Source organism: Crocodylus siamensis, chromosome 11 (assembly GCF_052110815.1).
Source record: "Crocodylus siamensis isolate JL-2025a chromosome 11, ASM5211081v1, whole genome shotgun sequence".
Classification (NCBI taxonomy): Eukaryota; Metazoa; Chordata; order Crocodylia; family Crocodylidae; genus Crocodylus; species Crocodylus siamensis.
This window is the reverse complement of record NC_143405.1, coordinates 60162595-60186145: the sequence shown is the minus strand read 5'-3', so window position 1 is coordinate 60186145 and position 23551 is coordinate 60162595. Positions and strand designations below refer to the sequence as shown.

Below are 23551 nucleotides of genomic sequence, written 5' to 3'. Positions count from 1 at the left end.
CGTGTGCACCTTTGCTTCGGTCTGACGTAGCGAGATGCTTGTCCAGCAAGAACAACAGAAGAAGTTTCTCCTGTTTTCACTCTACCCGAAAATCATGCTATTAGACAGCATGTGCTGTGAATCTTCCATGTTTTGCCAGTTTTCTGAGCAAATAAGCAATTGCAAAGCTACTTGGATTTGTAAATGAAACTTATCCTCCGGTGCCATTGAAAAGGCTCTGGTAACTAGGGGAAGGAGAATGGCTATTTGCTGGAAGTATGCAGGGGAACAAACTGCATCCATCATCGTTGGCACCACTGATCTAGTCAATCTGGTTGACTCGTTAGCAGGCACAGTGCCAGCTAGACACATGGCCCTGGGTCTTGGCACCAAGAGACTAAATACTTTTGTGTGCGTGCATGTGTGTACATCAAGGCTGGATGGTGAAAGGAGTTCCAATCATGAATGTCTAAATCACTGTGCAAACAAAGGTTATGCACAGTGCATTTGTCATGTAAATTAGGAGGCAGTGATGTGTGCGCATCTGTGAAGGAAAGGCTGGGAGCCTTTTGCTACCCCGCAGTTTCTCTGTGTAGCCATCCCCTCTCCCACTGTCACCCATCCAAGCTCCTAGGAGGAAACGACTCGGCTAAGGAGTATTCTGTAGCTTTTTGTATGTGATCCAGCGCACATGGGGGCTGTCGCATTTCTGCTGAATTATGAGCCACACACTTCTTATGCCTCCCCGCCTCGTAGCCATACTGATCTGCTCGTGATCTGGTGGGGAAAATAAAGACTGGAAAACTTCTTCCTCTTAAGGCAGGGAGGGGAAGGTTATTTTGCACGCTCCACGTTTCAGTGTGTTTGGCAAAATGGCAATTTCTGACAAGGAAAATAGATGGCAATGCACAGTTTCACAGCGACAGCAATAGTAATTGGGTTGAGTCCATCTGTACTCCAAAGGCCCCTAATTCTGTCTTTTGGACCAGGCAGCACAGAGCCCTGCTGAGAGGGGCAGGGGTCCTCCTTGCTAGGGAAACCAGGCGCTGAACAGGGTCTCCATGTGCATGCTTCCTGGGAAAACGGGCACATTTTCACATGTGTAACAGGACACGCAACAGAAGAGTTGGGGTCAGTTCTGCCATGTGCTATAGTCATTTCCCACAGTGAAGCTGATCCTGCAGCCTCACTAAACCACTGACCCAATGCATACAGGTGGCCCAAAAAGTGGGTCTTTTGATTTGTTAACCATCTCTTTATACATACTTGAACAGAATTATTTACATTGTCCTTTATATACATGTAATGCTGGATAAATCATTTATGCCCAGATCCTGCTCTAGGGAAGTCAGTCTCTGGCTATATGCAGATCTGGGCCTTGCTAAATATGCAGACAAGTCAAATATTTGTAAGGCCTTAGAGAGATGCTTTAGCCTCCCCTGTTTACATGATATTGCTTAGTGAATGTATAAAGGACACTTGGTTCTTGGTTCTTCTGCTAGCTAACAGTTTCATTTGAACAATACCCCAAACATTTCTGAGCCACACTTGCAGCCTCTACCTCCTGGCTGCAATTCTGTTTTGGCAAATTATGGGGGGAAGGAAGGAAAAAAGAGAGAGACACTGCCTCTGACCTGTCAGAACCAGTTCAAAACGCTCCTCTAGCAATCTGCTTAACAGAAAAATTAGGAGCTATTATTGTAAGATTATATATTTACCCTGTTAAAAATAATTGTATGCAAGCCACTTTTTCAGAAAAATTACCCTGCATAAGCTTGAATGTGCTAAATGAAAGGGTTTGTTATTTTAATCACTGCTCCATCTTTGCCATGCTGCACCCAGGGAAAGTGGTTCCTCTGAAAAGGTGTTTCTTCCTCTTTCTTTTTGGAAGGTGTCTCCAGGATCCTCACCCAGGCTAGCGCATGACCTGCTCAGCCACAATCCCGGTTTGGGCGACATCTATGCATTTACTGAAGATGAGCCCAGAGTCCGCAGTCAGCCCTTTGAGCTGAAGCTGTGTTTTTAGCCCCTCGCACAAATCAGAGCAGCTTGCAGAATGAAAGCCCCAAAGTGCTTCAAGCAGACATCTGTTTTTAAGAGCAATGGAGCCCAATGACTGGGCTACGTACCCATGTAGCTACCGGGTGTAGGGTCCTACATTGTCTTCCAGCTCTTATGAAGCCATGGAGGGGATCAGAATTTTTAACATGTTTTATTAAAGTTTTCCTCTCCTTCTAGGGCACACACTGATGCTCCGCACAGCATCGGGGGACCCACTGGTGCCTCTGGGAGGATAAAAGGGCTACCTGCAGTTGCTCTGTATTTGTGAAAACTCTCTTTGCCCCCTTTGCTGTTGCCACTCCCTTGTCCCCAGGTACATGCTTGTGGCAAGTATGACCGAAACCAAGCGACTCCTGCCATTCTAATATGATGCACTAAATTGACTCCCAGGATTGAGTAGGGAAATGTTTGACCGGGGGCTGTCCCGCTGCCAGCTAATGCAGGGCTCAGTGAAAAAGAAGTCCAACTGAAGTACCCACACCTGCAGATGCCGAAGAGCCAGTGATGCCAATCAAGTAGCCACTGACTGGCACATGCCCTATGGAGCTGCCACAGGTGGTAAGGAGCACTAGAGGCACGTGCCAGGATGAGTCTGGCTAGTACAGACAGCTGGGAAGCAGAGTCTTCCTGAAGGAGCTTGGACACAGGGTGTGTCTATACAAGATGCTAACTGCGCAGTAGCCTAAAAACACTGTGCAGTAGCGTGCTAGGCAAACCCCGTGCTAATATGCTACCGTGCAGTAGTATTAGGCTACTGCACAGTAAGTGTCACTAAAAACCCATATGCTGGTGCTACTGCACAGTAGCGCGAGTTACTGCGCACTAATTAACAAAGTACTAAACTTAATGCGCCATAACTATGGCACATTAATGAACGTGTAGACGCACCCACGGAGAGCTTCTTTGGTATACAATAACCTTATGAGGGAGTTCTGCATCCATACAAACAGTGACAAGCACGTGCAAATTACCTACTTGAGCCAGAAACTGGGAGCAAATTGGTTCTCTGATTTTGAAGAAAAAGGCAGGCTTCAAACACATCCTGAATCGTAACTCTTTTCTACGACAATACTTTCAAAACGCCCTTGAAAAGAACTTTAAGTCAGGAAAAGTTCATTTCCTTTTTGAATACTTAGGAAGTTGAAGATGAAACGCTGCTCAAGTTTTCCAAGCAAGGTTTGGATATCAAAGCAGCAACCTCCAAGAGTTTTCCCAGGTGTGGGCACCTGAAGTCAGGGCGCTGGGGTTGAAATTCACAAAACCGCCCCCGGGGAGGAGAATAAAAAGCAGTGAAACGCTGAGAAGCAAAAGCACAAAACGGGCACAACAAAACATCCCAGCGAACCGCTGAAGGAGAGGACCTCTCTGACTCCGGCCCTTGAAGAAACCGTCCTGCGGTTTCAAGGCAGAGGAAGAGGAGACGATGAAACAGCAGGTACAGAAGACATTCATCCCCTGATACAGGGGGCGGTTTGCTCAAGAACAATTGGGTTGCCTGAGACCAAGGGGTATTATTTTTACTGCAGCGTAAGATCCTTTTATTTGGTTCATCCACTAGTAATTAAACTAGCTTATACACAGACATTGCCATGATAGCCGTTAATTCAAAGGGAAGAGGAGGCCCTAACTAAAATAAAGCAAAAGCTGCATTTAATAGAACAAAAGAACCTCATCGTGCAGTTTCAAACATCAAATATTTTGTTTCTAGGATGTGTTCGATTCCGTATTTTTTCTTGCCTGGCTTGTTTGGCACGGTGCTGACTTATATTTTGGCTCATAAGAAACTGGTGAAGGTTGGTCAAGTTTGTAGGCAAATTTTGCTGGGTATCAACTGATTGAGCAACAACTTGTCATTAGACCCCTGGGGTGGGGGAAAAAAAAAATGGTTGTGGTGGTAAAACAGCCAGAGGAATGAAAACTGTGTACACCTTGGAAGACCTACAGTTTGTCTTCTTTTGAGAATATATATTTACCTTAATTTCTATAAGTGAAAAGCCTGAGTTTGTGTTAGGAGCAACCAAACAGAGGAACCTGTGGCAATAATCACAGAATAGGAAGGGCAATAATGGCGATTCAGTTAGGGTTTTTCAAAAGGAGAAGTTTTTCCTCTGCCAAATCTCAAAATGTTTTTTTGCAGCGGAGACTTTCTGCTTGTGAAACCTGCAGATCTACATTTCAATGCCGTAGCCATTAAATGGCATCGGCGATATCTATTCTGTACAGGTCAACTTTCAAAGGCAATGGTGAAAAGGCTTACCTTCCATGTCGCCGCATTGCGTCTGAAGTAAGCAAACATTCGCGTGAACCAGTTGTAGATTTCATTTAGTGTTAGTTGCTTTTCCGGAGATTCGAGGATGGCCTTGTGAAGCAAATAAAGGCGCAGTGAGTTGTGACCAAACCGGGAGAACACATACTCACATTTTTACTTAACCAAATAAAAAAAAAAAAAGAGAGAGATTTGGAGCCAAAATCCAAAGAAAGGTTCCACAATATGATCTAAGATTAATGGCTGTATTTAACAGTTCAATAGCAAAATTCAAAATGGAATTATCTAATTGTTTTGAGTTTTTATTTCTGTTTCCTTACAGAAATATTAATTTATTAGTCATTCATAAAGCAGAATCAAAGAGAAATGCAAAACATTTCAGTAGCTGATTAAAGCTCAGTAATTATTTAGAGCTCAGATTAATTCTAGGGATCAGAGATTACTGTAGCTTGTGATAATTGACTTGCCATCTTTAAACAGGCTCATTTTCACTGTTGTGTGAAATGAATTTCCTAATAATCACATCGTATTGTAATACTTAATCAAAAGCAATTATGTTATATATTGCAGTTCTAAAAACCCTTATAGTAAAGGTTTGAGCATGCTTGCATACTAAAGGGTTTTAAATCTATTTAATCTATAGTATGCATGCAGATAGACATTTTTTTTTCCTTTTTATCAAAATGTGGTCGTGAGGATCGATTACCTGCCGAATTAAAGATGCATACGTGAATGGTGGTCTCACTTCTGCGTTCTTATAAAACTCTTGGTTCTGGGCAATATCTGCTAAATAAGAGCAGGTGTTCTGTTAACATCACAATCTCCAATTCCTTTGCAATTCGTAGAAGGAACAATTAAAAAAAAAAAAATAATCAAAAAATATCAGAGGGCCCTTGCCCTTACCAGCCATTTACCTGAAGAAATGGGGACATTGTATTTATCAGAGTACCGCCTCCTGATAGGTCCAACGTTGTGCATGCTGGTGGGAGTGATGACAGAAGGTCCCTGGGTGACAGGAGTGATGGGGGTAGTTGGGGTGGTCGGAGTATGAGGTAAGCTCTGCGGAGAAGCCTCAGATGCAGTCTTTGAAAGCGTGACGCTTGACACCAGATTCAGCTATTGCAAGAAGAAAACGAGGGACATTTCCTCAGAAATCACAATTCTTGCAAATTAAGCAATCTGAAAACAGGTTGCACGATTTCAACTATATCATTTGGTTTAACACAGAGAGCAGAGCTTGTATACTTGTTTCGGCTTCTGTGGCTTGAACACTTGCTTTCGCTTTAAATGCTGCTGTAACATCTCCATTACGATCCACTAGGATGAAAATGTAATTGTCTAGATTTTTTTTTTTTTTTTTTAAACGTAATTGCAGCAACCATAAATACCGGCAGTCAGGACTTCAGAGAGTGGATTTTTATCATTTTAATAATTTATTTTCGTTCCATTGTTCACAATCTAAAACCCACGCATCTCTTATTTTCACGTTATCATTGTGCATGGTTCTAATCAATCTTCTTGGACACTTAGTTGAAGGCTTAAAATAAAGACCACATTTTGTTAGAAGTACAGTACAAAGAAATGGAATAGCACTACAGCATTTGAGAATTTCCTGTTCCTCCATTTTAAAAGCAGAGCCTGGAATAGGTTAACTCCAGAATAATTTAATTAATTGCACTACATGAAATACCGCGACCATTAAGCCCAGCACAAATGACACGGGTTTTTCCTCTCTCCTTGGTGTGGACTGTACTAGTGCTACCTGCAGAAACCTAAAAGCCTACAACAGCCTGACAGCTAGTCATAAGATGACTGCCTCAAGAACTGAAAACCATAGGCAACTGTTTTTAGTATGCGTCATACCAGTGCCCATCTATATCATTTGACCCTTTCCCAGTTGCCCAAGGACCGCTTTGGAAGCAAGATGGGCTGCTCCTGGAGAAATGTTTTAAACAATCAATACAATACCAAACAACTCCATCAGAAATGGGGGGGAAAGCCTCTTTGATTATTTTCTCATTTCTTTCCTTGAGCCTTTATTGTGAACAATATTGCTGTCGACAGAAGAATTTAATCAGGCCGGGATTCCCCCACTTTTCTTCACGACTACCATTTTTCTTTGCCCGATGTCCAGCCTTTCCCAAACAGAGGTGAGGTGCACCAGCCAGACATTCCCCAACCCATCCGATGCTTGCCCACAATGCTCCTTATTAACGTTTGGGTTTGAAAGAAAACAGGTAAGATCCCTCACATTAATATCATTAAAAAAAATAGAATTTATCCAAAACCAAGTAGGAAAAAAATGCTTTTAACTTTCCAGCGTGAGTATCAATGCAGTAAGCCAACCACCCATAAACAGTGCACAACTGCATGGCAGATAAATTGTTCCTGTTTTTCCCTTTTGAATGCAAAATAGGAAGGGCTCAAGAGTATAAAGCAGTGAAGTGTTGGGGAGATGGAACAGTGTCCACCGCCAGCTCAAGTACTGCTCTGAAGAAATTATTTTATGAAAAGCAGACCTGCGAATACCGCCCTCTTTGTGCAGGTGCTCACAAGCTAGAAGGTCTCTCCTTACAGAGGAAAACATTTAACACTTCAAGGCAATACAGAATTGCACGAGCCCAGCAGGGTGAAGGAGACCATGAAAGGCGGTAAGACACAGGCCTGAGTTTCCTGAAAAAAACCCTGCAATGAAGCGAACCAACAAATGCAGCCTGACGTATATATGCCAATGTGTTCACCTCCTTGTTGATGTGCTTCTGGCTTTTTTTAAATATTGCTTACACAATAGAAATGTAATGGCCATCCGAACGGAGTCCATTTGTTGACTGGTTCGATTTAAGAGCGCTGATTAGGAATATACACGCTTGTGTCCTTCTGTTATCCATCTATCCATCTATTACGTATGACAAAAAGAGCAATAATGATAATAACGGTACGACTGACAGGTCTCACCATGAAATTAAATCTACTGTATTTTATCTCTGCTTCTAAATGGACATTTTACCAGTCCGATAACTGCAAGCAAATCTGCATCAATTTTAAGTGCCCATCTCCAGCACAAGCTCAGTAGATATTCGCTCCCGTTGGAAAGATCACTGATAGCGTTTCATCATTACGGCTCAAACTACTCCACTTCAAAGGAGTTAAGATTTTTCTTCTTCTTTTCTGACTGTTTAAAAACTTAACATTTAATCTGCTTCTACTGGAAAACTGCAAAAAAGAATCGGCAAAGGTCAATGTTCTCTGCTTAAAGGATTTGAATGGAGTTAAATTTCTTTAGGCTTTTCAGCATAGGTAGCAACTAGAAATAAACACAGAAAGGGAGGAAGAGCAAAGAGGGGGGCTTTAACAGGCTTGACAAATGACACTGTGATTCACACCCACTGCTGGGCTGCCACTAATAAGCTACAGAGGAAGCAGCCAATCTCAGCTAATTACCAGATAAAATTGTATTGTAAGGACTCTAATTAGGAGATGCTTATGGAGGTGATCTAATGATTAAACGCTGCATTCGAATGACCCCACCATCAATGTGCGGTGGTGCAAGATGTCACTGGAATATTTTGTAGAAACAGTAATTTTATTTCAAGGAGGGGAGGCAGTAATATTTGTAATAATGGCTATGAGGTAAACTAATTAAAAGACGGTTCCTAAAGGAAGACTGTGGCTTTGAGCAGCTGTGGCCGTTCCAAAACAAAGTGCCAAATCTCAACAGAGGAGCTGCAGTCAAGTGGAAAATTTCTGCCTGACCTCTGCTCTTGCTATTAATTTGCAGGAAAACTAATGACACATATACATATTCCCACAAAATTGTTCTAATTGCTAATTTGCCAAAGGAGCCCAGTTTCCAAATTAAACATGACTGCAGTTTGCGAGGAGGGAAAGAACAAAAAGCTGGAACACTGTGAGTATAGTGTGTTTCACCTCCGACAATCATTTGTACGACTGAACCAACAAGTTAATGAAATGCCGACCTTGTCAATTGCCAGCGAAGTTTTGCTGCTTTAAGTTTTGTTTGATGATAGTATCTCTGATTTTCCAAGGGGTCCGATCCTTGCTAGTCGGGTACACAGTGCCCAAAATATACCATGAGGTGGGGGGGAAAGGGGGGGAGTAAGAATAAGGTGCGGGCTGCGCTCCTGAGACTCAACGTGCTGCTATCTATAAAATGTAGACTTAAAAAATTAATTGTGAAGTAGAGCAGAATAACAAATTATGAATGCTGTTGGTTTTGTTGTAATCTTAAAATATTAATTTTAATTGTAAACTATTAAATCTTAATATCATCATCAATTAGGAATGAAAGAGTGGTGAGGCTCTCTCTGTGCTGCTGGCTGCTAAAAGATGATTATGCGGGGGCAAAGATCAGGAAGGGACTGTACTGGGAGGGTTTCTTTTCCTGATGGAAACTCTCCTGAATTTCTCACTGTTTGCACTTTCTATTTAAAAACAAGTTACTATGATTAGAAAAGCTGTTTGTGCTGGTACTTGCGCATGACAAGTTTCCCACATACTGGTGTTTTTGATGAGGTATCATCCTTGCTGGGGGGTACTGAATATGAGTCTCCAAGCTGGCTGTCTAATGACTGTTATTGTGTTATTCTTTGTATTACACCAGAGCTCATAATGTGCTAGGTGCTGTACAAATTCACAAGAGAAGAGTCTTAAGCTCAAGGAGTTAAACTAATCAGGCATAAGGGGGCATCTGCCCCCCCCCCCCCAACACACACAAAAGTATGCTCATGTTCTGTAAATTCAACCAGTAAATTCAATCTGCTGGAGGATTTTTAAGAAGGGTGGCTGCACTTCCCTACCTACCTACCATCATTGTTTCAGTGTTCAATATCCCATTTAGGATTATTACCCCAGCAGTCTTTCCTGCCTCCCTAACATCTATGAATCATCATCATCATCACCATCACCATAATTTTTTACTTTCAAGACCTAGCCTTTTCCTTATTTTAAAGGCAATGACTGAGTCATTATTATTTTTCTGAATATAAAAATAAAAGCCAGAAAGGTAACACTCCTTTAGTCCATAAACATGCATTTCTATGACAAGACTCTCCTGTTTGGAGGCAACTTGACTTCTTTTCATGTAAACCTGTTACGTGACTATAATTGCCAGAGATACAAAAGCGGATCTGAATCATTTTCACGAGGAAAAAAAAAATAGGCAGTGTCACGAGGGGGGCTGCACCTACTGTTTTAGGTCAGCGGTTCTGGGCTGCTGGTGCTGCCACTCTGATCAAGGTTGGACTTGATGATAAAACTGCAGAGTTTCTGGACCTGAATCAGCCTGGTGTGCAGAGTGTTTCTTTAGACACCTAAGGCAGAGAGCAGTAAGGCCGCTGGGCCTGGAGCACTGCAAGATTCTGCGTCTTCCTTCCCTATTGCAGCCTGGACACATGGCTGCATAAGATGTAGAATCTGGCAGGCAGCAATCACTTAGCAGGTGTTGTTATTGGCAGGGATACTAAGGAAACCCAAGTTGAGGAGTGGGACTTAATGAAAAACAGTATATAAAAACAGCTTTTGTGTGTTGTGCTCGAGAATCTCTTTTTATTGCTGCATATCATTAGTTTTGCAAACGATAAAGTACAGCTACAGCAGCTAAAATGCTCAGTCATTACCTCAACGGTTAAAAGACGATTCTTTTTGAATACTTTGTTTTTACAGTTGCTAAAAACAGTATTTCAAAACAATCCTAATTGCTACGGTTAGGGTAAAAGAAAATATGTTTAAAAAACGGACGTCTAACAGTGCACTGCCTTTAAAATGCCAAAACTTTCTTTAAAAGTTTCATGTCATTTGCACAGAAGTGGATTTTCTACCGAGTACTCAGAATTACTTGTTGGGCAGAGTGGAGAGAAAAAAAAAAGTGGCATTTTTTTTCCTTCCCAGCTCTTTGATATTTAGATAATACCTCCAAGCAGATCAAGCTCCTGATTCATTCTGAGATGCTGACCTCAGACCTGAATGAAAATGCTGTGTGCGAATGGGCTGGGGTGGGGGGTGAGGTTGGGAAGAAGGAACCTTAATAGCAAGAACAGAAAAAATAATTCTTGAGAGACTGTGTTGTTTTGCTTTGCATTGAAAAAAATTCCCTCCTGCACCACCACATCCTGGCTCATTCCCCAAGGACGAATGGATTTGTTTTGAAGTATTTTAATTTCAGAGAATCTTCACACCCTGTAATAATGGGAGTAATTCCATATTTTTTCATGAAATAAGCTGCGAGATGCTTCATTTTCCTTCTAAAACGCTCCACAGTTGGGCATCTCAGTTACAAACATCACGTCAGGCACTTGAGCGTATTTATTATTACTACTATAACGGTTCACTCTCTCCCCAGTTTCTCCTCCACACACTCGCACCCCACCATGCTACTTCCTCACTCTCTGCACAATACTCCTCGCAGCAGTAGGGCCCAGAACAGCATGCCTGCCGAGCAGCACCGATGGAGACTTCTCCACACGACAGCCCTACATGTACAATTATCTGCCAGTGACTTGGGCCACGATTCAGCAAAGGGCTGAAGAACATGCCGCAGCTTCGTGGACTTCAACAGGACTTCATAGGCTTTGCTGAACGGTGGTCTTGGTGCACTGCAACGGTTACACGCGTGGTCATCCCACCGCACCTTCCACAACGTAAATTATTTCAAGGAGCTGAAGCAATCTACAGACCGATCTGTGTTGCTTAACATGACTAGACCTGACAAGTTCCTGTACATCAGGGTTGGGCCGATGCCTGAATCAATGCTCAGTGCCAAGAACTGGGCTATGAGCTGAATGGTCTAAAAATACGACACACATTGGTGTGATGTAGCTTAACCAGGGTAAGCTCATGCTGTTGACCAGTGGAAAATATAAGCGACAGCCAAAAATGCATTCAGTTAAAAGAGATATACAGTAATACAGCTCACTTGCCAGTTCTACAATGTAATTATGAACCATTTAAAAACAAACACTAAGATCCTTTAAAACGGGGAAAAAAAAATTCTCCATAATTCTCTATTCTGTCATTAAAAAGCGGTGTTTAAAAATCGTTGAATCGTAGTGACACTTTCCTTTAAAATCACAGCTATACCAAAATATATTCATTCTAGCATACACCTTGTATAAGTTAGGTTGGGGGGAAAAATTAATTACCAGATGTAAAGAATACTTTGCACTGCAGTAATGGTCATCAGATCTTTTTACCAAAGTCCTACCCCACTGAGTTGAAAGGACCGGGGTCTTTTTTCACAAGGCAAGCGCAATTTCTGCAAAACACTATACTTCGCCATTTTATAATTAATTTTCAAATGCTTCACCTATACATATTTTAATAATTTCTGATTTATCAGATGGTATCTATAATAAAATTTTCTATATTTCAATAAATGAAAAGAAGGCAGTTTCAATCCAACAACAGAGTGTCACACAATATAGGTCTGTCAGGCACCAATTTTTACTTCTAACATGTAAGTTAAAGGATAAGGAATTTATAATGCTGCCTGTGAACGAAACCACTTTTCATACACAAATGTGATCTTTTTTTTTTTTTCAAAGGGTAATACAACAGTACATTTACATAAACTAATCCAAACAATCTATGTATTTGACAATGGCAAACCTCACACAGACTGCCTATTGTTGGTTTACATCTTGGAGTTCTTTATGTTGGCTTGTAACACTGCTCTAGCTGTCAAAGGTTTGACTTGGACTCTAAATAAATGGTTATAGAAGTGCTGTGCAGCGATATTGGACTTCTTTGCAAAAGAAAACCTGCTGTGTATGAATTCAAAAGCTATTAATTTTTCAGTCAAAAATATTCATGCCTATTTCTTTTAATAAAGAAACACTGTGCTGAGCAACTGAGAGATAATGTTGACTAGTGGTACAGAATTTTCAATAGAGCAGTTAAAAATAAATTTAGTAGGAGGTCCCCATCAAAGCTATAATTTTCCAGAATATAAAACATTTTTAATACTAATCAAGACAGCCCTTTTCCCCCATGTTCTTTTTTTTGCTGTTGCTTTCCCCTGTTTATTAGCTGTTTAATAATAATCTTCATAGCGACACCAACTGGTATCTCTGTAGCCTACAACGCCAATGAAAACCTCTTGCCCATCAATACCAAGCATTGATCGGTAGCTCACGAACCAAGCTGTGCTTGTCTGCCTGCTGTTACCGCCCTTTATTTTTAATCCCCGTCCTCGAGGAGAACTGCTGCTATGAAAGGCCTCCGAGCACAGCTTTGAGACTCCCCCGTTATTCCACTGTTTTAATTTTTAATCCACCAGGAGCAAGAGAAAGCAAATCTCTTCTCCATTTGGCTGGGTCTGTATAGCTGAGCCCACGAGGTGCTGAGCAGCGCTTGCTTTCAACGCTAACGTGAACTGGAGAATTGGACAAAGTTATCTCTAGGTACCGTAAGTCGTTTCCGTTTGTAACAGGTTGCATCCACCGGATCAACCAATTTTAGGAATCTCGGCCGTTTAACTGGAGGGATTTCTAGTGCAACTTTCTCCAAACTCACGGTTGAAATTTCCCGCCAAGTTTGACACCCGAACTTATGTTGTTAAACAGCCTGCCGTTTTCTTTCTGGCGTCCTCCCTATCCACTTCTGCTGCCATTTATTTCCAACAACAGAGAAAGGAAGAAATCCTTTTCTAGTAAAAATGGATGCGCAAAGTGTTTAATGATTTTATGTTCTCTATCTCTGTAATGTGTTCTGTTTCAGACATTAATTTTGTCTACCAACTGCATCTTGGCAGGCTACCATATTTGCTGGGTTAATAGTCTGACTCTTTTTTATTTCTATCACCATAAATCACATATATATGGGTGTGTGTTTGCGTTATTTATAGAAAAAAAATCAGTCAAAACAGATAAACCAATACTTTGTCATTATGCTGCATCATTGCATATTGATTAAAATTGCTAGTACTAACTATAGATTGTCAACGCTCAATTAATTTTCACACAATGACTCAGAGCAAAATCAAATAAAGGCAGTGTACCTTTAAATCTTACAAATCTTAAAATCAAGAAGCAAAGCACTCTCTCCATTTTGAATAATCATGTGAAGCTACAAGGAAAAATTTTAGTATTAGGACGATATTAGACAACAACAGCCAAGATGCAGTTTGGATTGGGGAATGAGGTTATAGATTTGCCTTTGCCAGGTAGTAGTCTTGGTTTGGACGATGAGACCATGTGAACTTACAGATCAAAATGTTTTATTCCATGTGGTCTGCAAGGCGGATCCCCACTTCTGGGCTTTTATGGAGAGTGAGCCAAGGGAAGGGGGCTTTCATTCCCAGTCCCTGTGCACTGCGTGTACTTTAAAAACTGACACTGGGAGATAGTGATTTTTGATCATCATCAAAATGTACATACCGGTAGAGTCTAGTCCATCCGAGCCCATGACGGCAGCCCAGTGAAAAGTGAAATAAATGCAATTCTTATCTTGGACAATAAAACACACTGGCTCTAACGCATCGCCCAATCACATACAGATTTCCCTCACTTGAAGGCACCTACACATGTGTATGTAAAGGCAGGAAAAGGTCCGGTACGTCAGCTTTAAAATTACTCATTTTTAACAACTCCTTGAAGAAGGGGAAGGGGAAAAAAAAAACCAGAGTTGGCGAAAATTGTTTTACGTGGCAGGGACTATTCTAAGCCAACCGGAGAAGCAATTTTCATCTCTTCACTTTGACAGTCTGTTAAAGTAGGCCACACTTAGTATTATGCTCTGAGGTGGGAAACAGGAAAAGAGGTTGTTGTGAGGCTTTGTTCTCTCTCTGCACAGATCAGTACTTACGGGCTGAGGGGTGGCTTTTGGTTCAGTTGACTTCACATGTAGGTGTGTCATCATCGCTTGCAGGCGCTCTTTGTCTTTTGCAAGCTAAAGGGGGGGGGGAAGGGAGAAAAGAAAGAAAAAATAAAAGCCCTGTTACTTTATGAATAAAACCCAGAATTCTGCTTATTCCTAATTAAACAGTTGGCACCACAGCAGAAGACAAAGCATCCTTCTTTGCTTAGTTGTTTGGAAATGTTATACGGTCGTTCACAAGGTAAAACTAACTCCTGGTGCTGGGTGTCAGCGTTTCCCAAAGGAAAAATGCATTCGCCCTTGAGTGAGGAGTACTAGACCTGCTGGCACCACGAGGTTCAATGTAGCACCCGACAGCTAAAAGACAATAGCGAATCATGGTTGTTAACCAATCCCCTCTATTTGCTCAGGAGGCAAAGCAGAAAGCAAGTTATGCGGCTCAGTTGCAAGGCCTTTTTTTTTTTTTTTTTCCCCTCTTCTTGCTTTCTGCTCAGTATTAAAAAAGAAATTCAGAAAATAGACTCTGTTTTTGACATCGCGTACGACTTCGGTGGTGTGTAAGACAAGCAAAGAGACCGCAGGAAGCATCCTCAGAGAGGCAGAACAGGCAGCTTTCAGCTCTGGAAAGCACCAGCTCTGTCTGGGAGAGAAACAAGCCTTTTCTAAAATCAGCACCTCTCTCAGCCCGCCTAGGAAGCCGGGGCAGAAACAGAAGCAAGGGCAATATTCGTCTGAAAGAGGGGCAGCAATTTAAATTGGATCCTCCCAACATGCGTCTTTAAGCAACAGGAGAGGAAAGTGTGACCATATTAGGAACTATTTTATTAGGGCTCTGTCGCCGTGCGTCAGCCGATTGCCGCTCAGACCGAAAGTGGCTCAAAACACATAATGCTGCTCCTGTGCTCCTCCTGCTGCGCGAGCCCCCGGAGAACAGCACTTGGTGTGTAAACGGGTGCAGTCTCCTTCACAATGGCAGGCTTCACTTCTCTCAAATCCCTTAAAATTCCTCCTGAAATCCACATCTATGTCACTCCTGGTTCCTCATCTTTATGCTGGCCGGCCTTGGAAACGCACTTGGAACGCAGCGATCAGGCTCTAAAGGGCATTTTTACACGTGCTCTGGGATGCGGCGCCGGGCGCTTTAAGTAGTGAGCCGTGCTAATTAAAAGTGCCCGCGCCTTGTGTGTCAGCACCCGCGCGCTGCAAAAATGGCGGTGGGGTGCTCTGAAGGAAAGCTCCGCAAACGAGTTTTAGTTCAAAGCGCCCCGCTGCCATCCTTCCAGCGCGGGGACGCTGATTTACGTGATGCAGAAGGCTGCCAGAGTGGGTCGATTCCCGCGCTCCAGCAGACTTCATTCACCGAGTCTGCTTGAACGTGCCAGATTTCCGCTGCGTTGCGTCGCTAAGCTCGCTGCCTTTGAAGATGCTGAAAACTTTTCTGTGTGCAATGGGGACCGTTCCTGGCTCTGTTTTAAAACAGCATGGAGGTCCCATGGGCCGCATGCAACCCACGAGGCATTGCCATGCAGCTTGCGGGCTCCCAACTAGCCACCGCTCTGCCTGCTTCCCAGGCTCCCCATCTCCTCCAGCTTCTGCTTCTTGCCCCTCTCTGCTGGGTGCAATGGGAGGGTTTGGGGAGAGTATCCGTGCTGCCCTCGCTGTGAAGGGAGAGTGTCAGGCTGTGCACATGGTAGGAAGGAGAGAACCCAGAAGGGCCTCTCCTGTGCTGCATATGGCCTGGAAGTCTGCAGCCCATATGGTACGTGTCCCCCCACAACTGCCCATAAGTAGATAGCTCTATTTAAAAAAAAAACAAACCCCAAAAACTACTAGCAAATTTGGGTGCGATTAACAAACTTGCCCAGCAGAAAGAAGCCTGTTCTATTCAGGCCTTGAAAACTGACAGCTTTCTCGGCTTTTGCATTTTGCTGTAGAAAATCCACATTCCTGGTGCCAAGAGGAGAAATCCACTCGCATTCCAGTGTGAGTTTAAACAACCTGCCCACCTTATCAGTCATCTGTCTCGAGCAGTAAAACTGGGGAAAGCGTATGTAAAAGAAGGCTCAGTCATAAACTCGGATTTGTAATCTTGTAGTTAAGGCTGTGTCAATCTACCCAAGCGGAGGGGCTCTGCGCGTGCCAAAAAAATGTCAAGATGGGTTGAAAGTTGGCACACAAGGTTTCCAAGACAGGAATTGGAGAAAGGAAAAATTGGTGCAACTGTCTCATGTTCTGAAAGTGCAAACCCCAAATCCCGGGGATTTTCACAGGGTGGGGGGCTGGATGGTTCTCAGGATGGGTGCTGCTCTATCAGGATGGGGGCAGGACTTATCAAATGGCTGCTGGGAGAGTCACAGAAGCCAGACCCTGGCAAGGAAACTCCACATCCCTGCAAGGCCACGTAACCCCGGCCCAGGCGCTGGGTGCACTGCCCGAGTCGCCTTCTCCCCATGGGGCTTTCCTGCGGTCTCTTTGGGGAAAGTGGGGTTCTAAAAACCTCATTAGACATTGATTGATGCAAGACCAATGAATGCTTTTATGTTTTGGGGAGGGGGCTGCTCCCGAGTTTTCTATTCTTAGTAGCTTTATTTGCTGACTGGCTCAGCATCTGAGCTGCCTTCGCTGGAGTTGGCACGTGAAACCTCAATTGGGTGACAACCCATTGCAGCACAAATCAAATAAGCGCCCCCTCCTGAAAACCTTCGGCTTGTGACTCAGCAGCCAAGGCGAGGAAAAGGCACGGGGGCACAAAGGGACACACCCTAGCTCTTTTCCTCCTGCGCCCGGGCGTCCGCAGGGCACAGTACATTATTTCACCCCGCGTTGGCAGTGTCCTTGTTTTTATTGTTTTCAGTCATCATCTGGGCATTTTTTTTTTAATGCGGCATTGGGTGGAGGACGCCTATTAAAGATTCTCTGGACATTTCAGGCAGATGCACATTAATATTTTGTCATAGTCTAGGAATTCAAACACTCACACACTTAGGCAGGAGTTTAAATGATGAAAAATGGACGTCTCTCGGTTTCAAAGCAGCGAATGGAATGGAAGTGAAAAATCCTAAGAATTTCTTTATGCCGGTTCCCCTTAGGTCAGGAAGCAAGAGTGATATCAACCCGTACCTCCATTATTACCTCCCCACCATCCGGTTAGATCATTCAAAAGAAGTCATGAGGTCTTGCTAAGCCAGTGACGTGAGCCAGCTCTCATCACTGTGGCAGTGACTGGGGCTCGAGAGGTCTAGAAATGGGGGCCTATTACTAGTTTTGCAGGAAAATGCACACGATTACTAACAGCACCCTTTGTGAAAGGACTGGTATGCACACAAATTAAACGGATGCACATTACTCAAAAACAGGCCCGTTCTGACTTTTCAGAGCTACTTGCAGGTGTTTTTTGTGACCCTGCTGATCTCCTGTGACAGGTGGCAAACGTATTGGCTCTATAAAATGCTGCCTAGATCATCCGACGTGCCATGCCGCGCATCTGCTTCCCAGCAGGACCTGCCTAACAGTGCGCTGGCATTTATACAGGGGGCACATTGCAGAGTTAGACTGGAGCACTAGTCTAGACTGGACCAGCATTAGGATGGGCAGCGTAATGCTGGGAGAAAGTATCGACCCCCAACACACAGCCCGAGAGCGCACCCTGCAGTAAGGGGCTTTGGAGTGCTATACTGCTGTCACGACTGTGGGTCCAGGATCCCCTTCTTTGACTCCCTCTGAAAGACCCCAATACCTCTGTGTAGTGACCGCCTTCCCCTGTAAGGAAGCATCCAGGTCTCAGGCACTGCTGACGGTGCAGGTGTCTGTAAGCTCTTCGGGGTACCGCACCCACTCTGGGTCAGATGTAAGGAGCCTTTACAGATGTGGTTGCTCACTAGGATTTATCTGGCCTTTTGGTTTTCAAGCATCCCTGACCCACCCTCTTGCACTTAGCCCTGCCTGTATCAAAGGATGCGGACGCTGCTCTTCTGTTCTCTCTGCAACCCTCACTCCGTCCCCTCTTTTTGCTTCGGCTGCCCATATGATCCTCTCTGTCTGGCTATAAAATCGCACAGGGATTCTTCTCAGTGACTCATCTAGTGGCTCTTCAAGATGGATCCGATTAGTTCTGCACCAACGTGGGTCAGTAAAAGTGCAAGCTAGCCCTGAGCACGTGCCAAAACAGTGGTTCCCCGGCGTTCCTTTGACAGCTGGTTCCATTTTCCAGTTGCTCCTCTGAAGTTTCATCTGGTATTTATCTTAGGCTTTCATAAGATGCCTCTCACCGTTGTCTCTAAGTGCTGCTTAACTAAAGAGTCTCTTGCCAATTATTACTGTAAACACGTATGTAGTGCTTGATGTTAATTTGGCACTTTAGAAAGTAGATAACGAGACCTCCCCCCAGCTTGGGGAGCAGGTTCAAATCTAAAACAAATGTACGTGAAACGCAGGACACGGGAGGAGATGGAAGGCACAGAAAAGCAGGTAAGGGCAGGGACGCCCTTCCAGGCATGGGTGGCAGGAGAGGAGAAAATGCCAAGGAAAAAAAAAAGATGATAGGAATAGGAAAGCAAGGGGGATTTGTGTGGTAGGGAGAGGGGAAAGAGGATGAGGAGTCTTGGAAATAAGGACAAGGAGCCCGAGTTTGAGCTGGAAGTATAAAGAGGGATTCGACATGAAACTCCAGCAGCAGCCTTTTGGACACACAGACGGTGAGGGGAAGGGAGGCCAGTCATCAGGTCAGGGTACTTAGTACAAGAGAAGATCAGGATGTGGAGGAGGTTTTTGCTACATCCTCAATCACTAACCAGCGATTACTGTTTCTGATCTTCTTTGGAACATCTCTTACATATTTGAAGACCGGCCAAAGCTGCCTTTTCTCTTCACTGGAAACGCCCAAGTATCTTCAAGTTTCCCTGTTTCAAGCTATTTTTCAAATGCTAGTGACATGCCGGTTGTTTTCTTCCAAACTCTCTTCCAGTAAAATGTAGGCCCCTCAGACAAATCCAGTCCTCCAGCTGCAGCCCAGCTACACAGAGCAGCATGCAGCTTACTTGTCTATACCCCCTCGTTCTTCTCCTTCCCATGCCCCAGCCACCCACATCTCTCTCTGCAAACCTCTTCATCAGTTCCACCAAAAGATTCATAGTCACAGCTGTCCTCTCGAGATCATCAGGATCTTGCTTGGCAGGAAAGTCTGCTGGGGTGAGATGATCCCAGCAAGGTGAGCGTCCAGGTGTTTTTTTGAAGATCTCCAGAGTAGGTGACTGTACTATTTCTGGGGGGAGTCTATTCCAGACCTTGGACACTTGAGTTGTAAAGAAGTTTTTCCTTATGTGTAATCTAAAGTGGTCTTTCCCCGGGGAGCCCTGGTGAACAGATGTTTTCCCAGTCCCTAATATGCACTCTTCATATATAGATAGGCTGCTACCAAGTCCCCTCCGAGTCTTCTCTTCTCCAGGCTGAGCAGACCCCTGTCTCTCATGATATGACCTGCTCATATCTCTCATGTCCTGCTCATCTCTCTCATCATATGATCTGCTCTCCATACCTCTAACCATATGCGCAGCCCTCCTTTGGACTCTCTCAAGTTTCCCCACATCCTTCCTGAAGTGCGGTGCCCAGAACTGGATGCAATACTCCAGCTTTGGCCTTGCCAAGGCCACGTATAGCAGGAGCATGACATCTTCAGCCTTGTCTGAGATGCATCAATAGATGTAATCCAGTGTTTTGTTTGCTTTGCCAGCTACAGCATTGCACTGGTGGCTCATGTTCACTGTATCAAGACTCCCATCATGTCACCATGACTTCAATAAGGAGAAATACCACGAGGCAATTACTTTACTTGTGGTATTTCAAATGTGTTTATAACAGAAGTACTGACAGGCCAGAGATTCACAACCTTCCTGCCCGCTGGTATGTATGACGGGATGCCTGACATTGCTTACCCTGAATATGAAATAAAACGAAACTTTTATTCATCAGCATTCGCACTTTGACAGAGTTCTGTGCAAGATGAACAAAAACTAAAGAAAAGCCAATGGTGCTAAATGGGGCACTTTGTGTTTCAAACAAAATCAATGCACAGCCCTCAGCTATACAATTACTTCCAAGACAAATAATTTAAAGCAACAGAGCTATGTCAAGGAATTGAACAGAGTCAGCCAGAAATGCGTGAGATGACGTTTCTTGCGTTCTCAAGACACTTCATTGAAAAGGGACGGAATGACATGAAACCACAGTACTTTAGGATCCTAAGGAGTTTGCAGAAGTGGCTCTGGGCTCTGCTTTGGCTGTCACAGAGTGCATCTATTTCTCTTCACTCTTGTGATCACTAATGCCAAAAGAGCTGAGCAAATGGCCAGTTGGTTGGAACATCTCTGGCTCCTGCTCTCCACAGAAATCACAAAAGGATGTCTCTATACCATGCAATACCTCTCCTCCCTCCTAGAAGGCACATCTGGTATGCAGAGGGGAGAAGAAACGCATCACATCGATCCAGCACCTGTCCAAGAGGGAGCCAAGAGAAGACTTTCCATCAAATAGCATTTGACAGCATGAGAAATCAAAGGTGGCCCAATGCCTTGGCTATGCATGAATAACTTTCCATTAAAGCAGGACAAATTTGCAATTGGACTCCGTCACAGGCAATACGATACACTGCTGCAAGACATGTGCAGAATGTGGCCTTTGCCAGGGTGCCGCACCATGATCAGTATGTAGTGCTCGACCATCCCACTGGATAACAAAGCAGCTCGCTAGCTCTTTGAGTACCACTGGGTAAAGAGAGGCCTTTCTTACCTAGATCAGAGAATGCAAATCTACTAGTATAAAGGCTGAGCTGTGTAAACTGGGTAGCTGGTTTTAGTCCAAGTGCCCAATTTCTTGGTAGGCCAGGTGTCTACCCCATGAAACTTTTTAGTGCAAATGGCGCTCTTGGGCAAACCCGGGTTAACTACTCACTAGAAGACTCCTACAGAGTAGGGAAATCCTCTGGCTACAGAGCCCCTGTCACGCTCTTGTGCCACCCCTCCTTTTTAAAATCTCTAACCACTACGCATACCTGCTCTGTACAGCTCTCTCTCCATGCAGCTTTGCAAAATGCCAAGCACTTTTTCTCTAACCTGACAATAATGCAATTAAGTGGATAGGGAGCAGGTTATTGCCACTGCCTCATCCAAAGACCATTGTTTTTTCTTGCCTCTGTTTTAGTCTTCCAATAAGAAAGTGCAAATTCACGACCAATGAGATACCAATATATCAGACTTCGGGACAGTAAAAAAATATGGCTAATGAGTGTACTATCATGTTAATATGGATGCATCTCATTGGCATGGACTATATCCTTCTCTTACCACTTCTCTCATCATTAGCCCTGAGTTTCAGTTAGTACTATGAAACACCACACCATCCTTCATAATATTTTCAAGGAATCACAATGCACTGGCAGAGAAAACACATCTCTGTTGTGCTCAGCTCCTCTCACAGAGCTTCATTCTGCCATCCCCATGCATGCAATTCCCACTGGCTACAGGAGTACAGGAATGAGCCCATTATGTTTTTCAACCTCACTGCAACCCAATCCTCGGTTTACCTCCGCCTCAGTTGTTATTGCATCTTGGTGAAAGATTATCTTATATTTCAGTCCACCAGCAGGGCTGTTTTGCTTTTTTGGATTTTTTTTTTTTAAATTCCCAAGAACCTTGTTCAAACAACAGACCATTTCTCCTAACAATTTCTGCAAGACACTGCTATTTTATGACTAGTTTGATTTTTATAAAACTTATATTAAAATACTCTGTACTGCTTTGGCTAACAGTGAAAGAGTGTCATGACTGCAGTGTTACTGAAAATAAAATTTTGGACATATCTATGAAAGAAAAAAAGGCTAATTTGTAAGGCAAGAAGATAAAAAGGATTTTAAAAAAATGGTTATCTTGAAAAAGTAACAACAAAAAGTTTAAGTGTGTTTTTGCTGATTTTTCTCTACGACTATTTGAAGCTATAAATGACTTAACTCAGTAAAATTCCAAATGTAATTATCTTCTGTACTTAGCCCTGGGCTTTCCATATATCTCTAAATTGCTGTCTTGCATACAAAATAGGTTTTTCAATAGCTGGTAACTATATAATGTACAACATTGTTTTAATTTCCCCTCCTTTGCTAACCTCTTGCCTACACAGAGACACAGACACACAGTCAAAGTCGTCCAGCTAGAGCAGGGAAGCACAGGGAGATTATAAAGAACTCAAAAGCATTTTTGAAAGACAGTGACAGAAATGGGTCACAACGATGCAATTGCACATTTCAATAAACTCCAAATTTACCCTTTTTTTGGACTTTCAAAAACTCATTCGCTCCACGTGGCAAAAATAAGCCTTAAACGAGAGGCCACCAAACAAGTCAGATTAGGCAGTGTTTCGAAGTGAACAGTGATCATTTCCCCCATGCCAGCGACTCGAAACCATTGGGAACACGTTCCATTCTCCCCTGGCCGCCCTCCTCTCCCACCCCAATTTGAGGATAAAAAGCAACAGACACAAACTGATGCACTCCCAACCAGTCGGCTTGTTTAAGCTTCCTATTTCTTTTCAAGTTACGGTTTACAAAAGAGGAAATGAAGCTGCAGTTTCTTTTGACAGTTCTTAAAACTACTGCAAGGAAGTTTTGAAAGCCGGTTTTCAATCATAGTGGGAAAAGCAGAACTCATTTTTATGGCTGTTGAAAATTGAATTTGATTAATACTGAGGTAATATTAAAATAAATTTCATTTTACCTGTAGCTCTAACTGCTGTACAACCTGCATTTGTACTCTACATTGGGCTGTACTTCTATCATCCAGCGCATGCTCGCTGTTGAGATGTCTGTAACAATACACAGAAAATCATTAAGTGAAATGGAGAAACAAAAAGGAAAAAATAGTTACCAGGATGAATAAGCAACTTGAGTGTTATCCAGCAGACCTTCATCAGTAGCTGAGTTTTTTTTTTTATTCTGTCCTGCTCTAGTGCTCATTACCGTCACTCGGGATATTTAGCACAGATTTTCAGTGAAAGATTCATTCAGGTCTAAAAGACGTACTGCAGAACAGTTGTTTTTCTCCATTTAGGTAAATACAAGTGAAATTAAGTAGTAGTAAAATAATTTCATATTACTGGACAATAAGATGCTGGATATAGCTACATGAGTACATGCAAAGAGGCAAACTCAGTCTCTGAGCATCCTTGATTTATACGGATTCAAAATAAACAAGAATATGACTGTGTAAAGAATGGAAAAAAGAAACACACAAATTTTGATGTAGAAACATATGCCAAATACAGGTACTAATAAAAAGAGAGAAGGGTATGGACAGTCACTGTAAAACAAACTTGATTCTTGATCTAACAGGAACTAAAACGTTGTCTAGGACAATTCGTCAAACATGGCTG

General features: G+C 43.2%; 1 protein-coding gene across 17 annotated transcripts in view; it reads right to left on the bottom strand.

The window, feature by feature from the left end:
• Positions 1-23551, bottom strand: part of FOXP1 (forkhead box P1) — a 442295-nt gene that overhangs the window by 17417 nt on the left and 401327 nt on the right. For 16 of the 17 annotated variants that reach the window (XM_090021540.1, XM_090021542.1, XM_090021541.1 and 13 more), the window contains 5 exons: positions 22897-22984; positions 14126-14209; positions 5221-5422; positions 5013-5092; positions 4298-4399 (listed from right to left, as the gene is read on the bottom strand). In XM_090021540.1, coding sequence (XP_089877666.1) covers positions 4298-4399; positions 5013-5092; positions 5221-5422; positions 14126-14209; positions 22897-22984 — 556 coding nt within the window. The remainder of the gene's footprint in view (positions 1-4297; positions 4400-5012; positions 5093-5220; positions 5423-14125; positions 14210-22896; positions 22985-23551) is intronic. The other variant, XM_090021547.1, reaches the window with a different exon arrangement.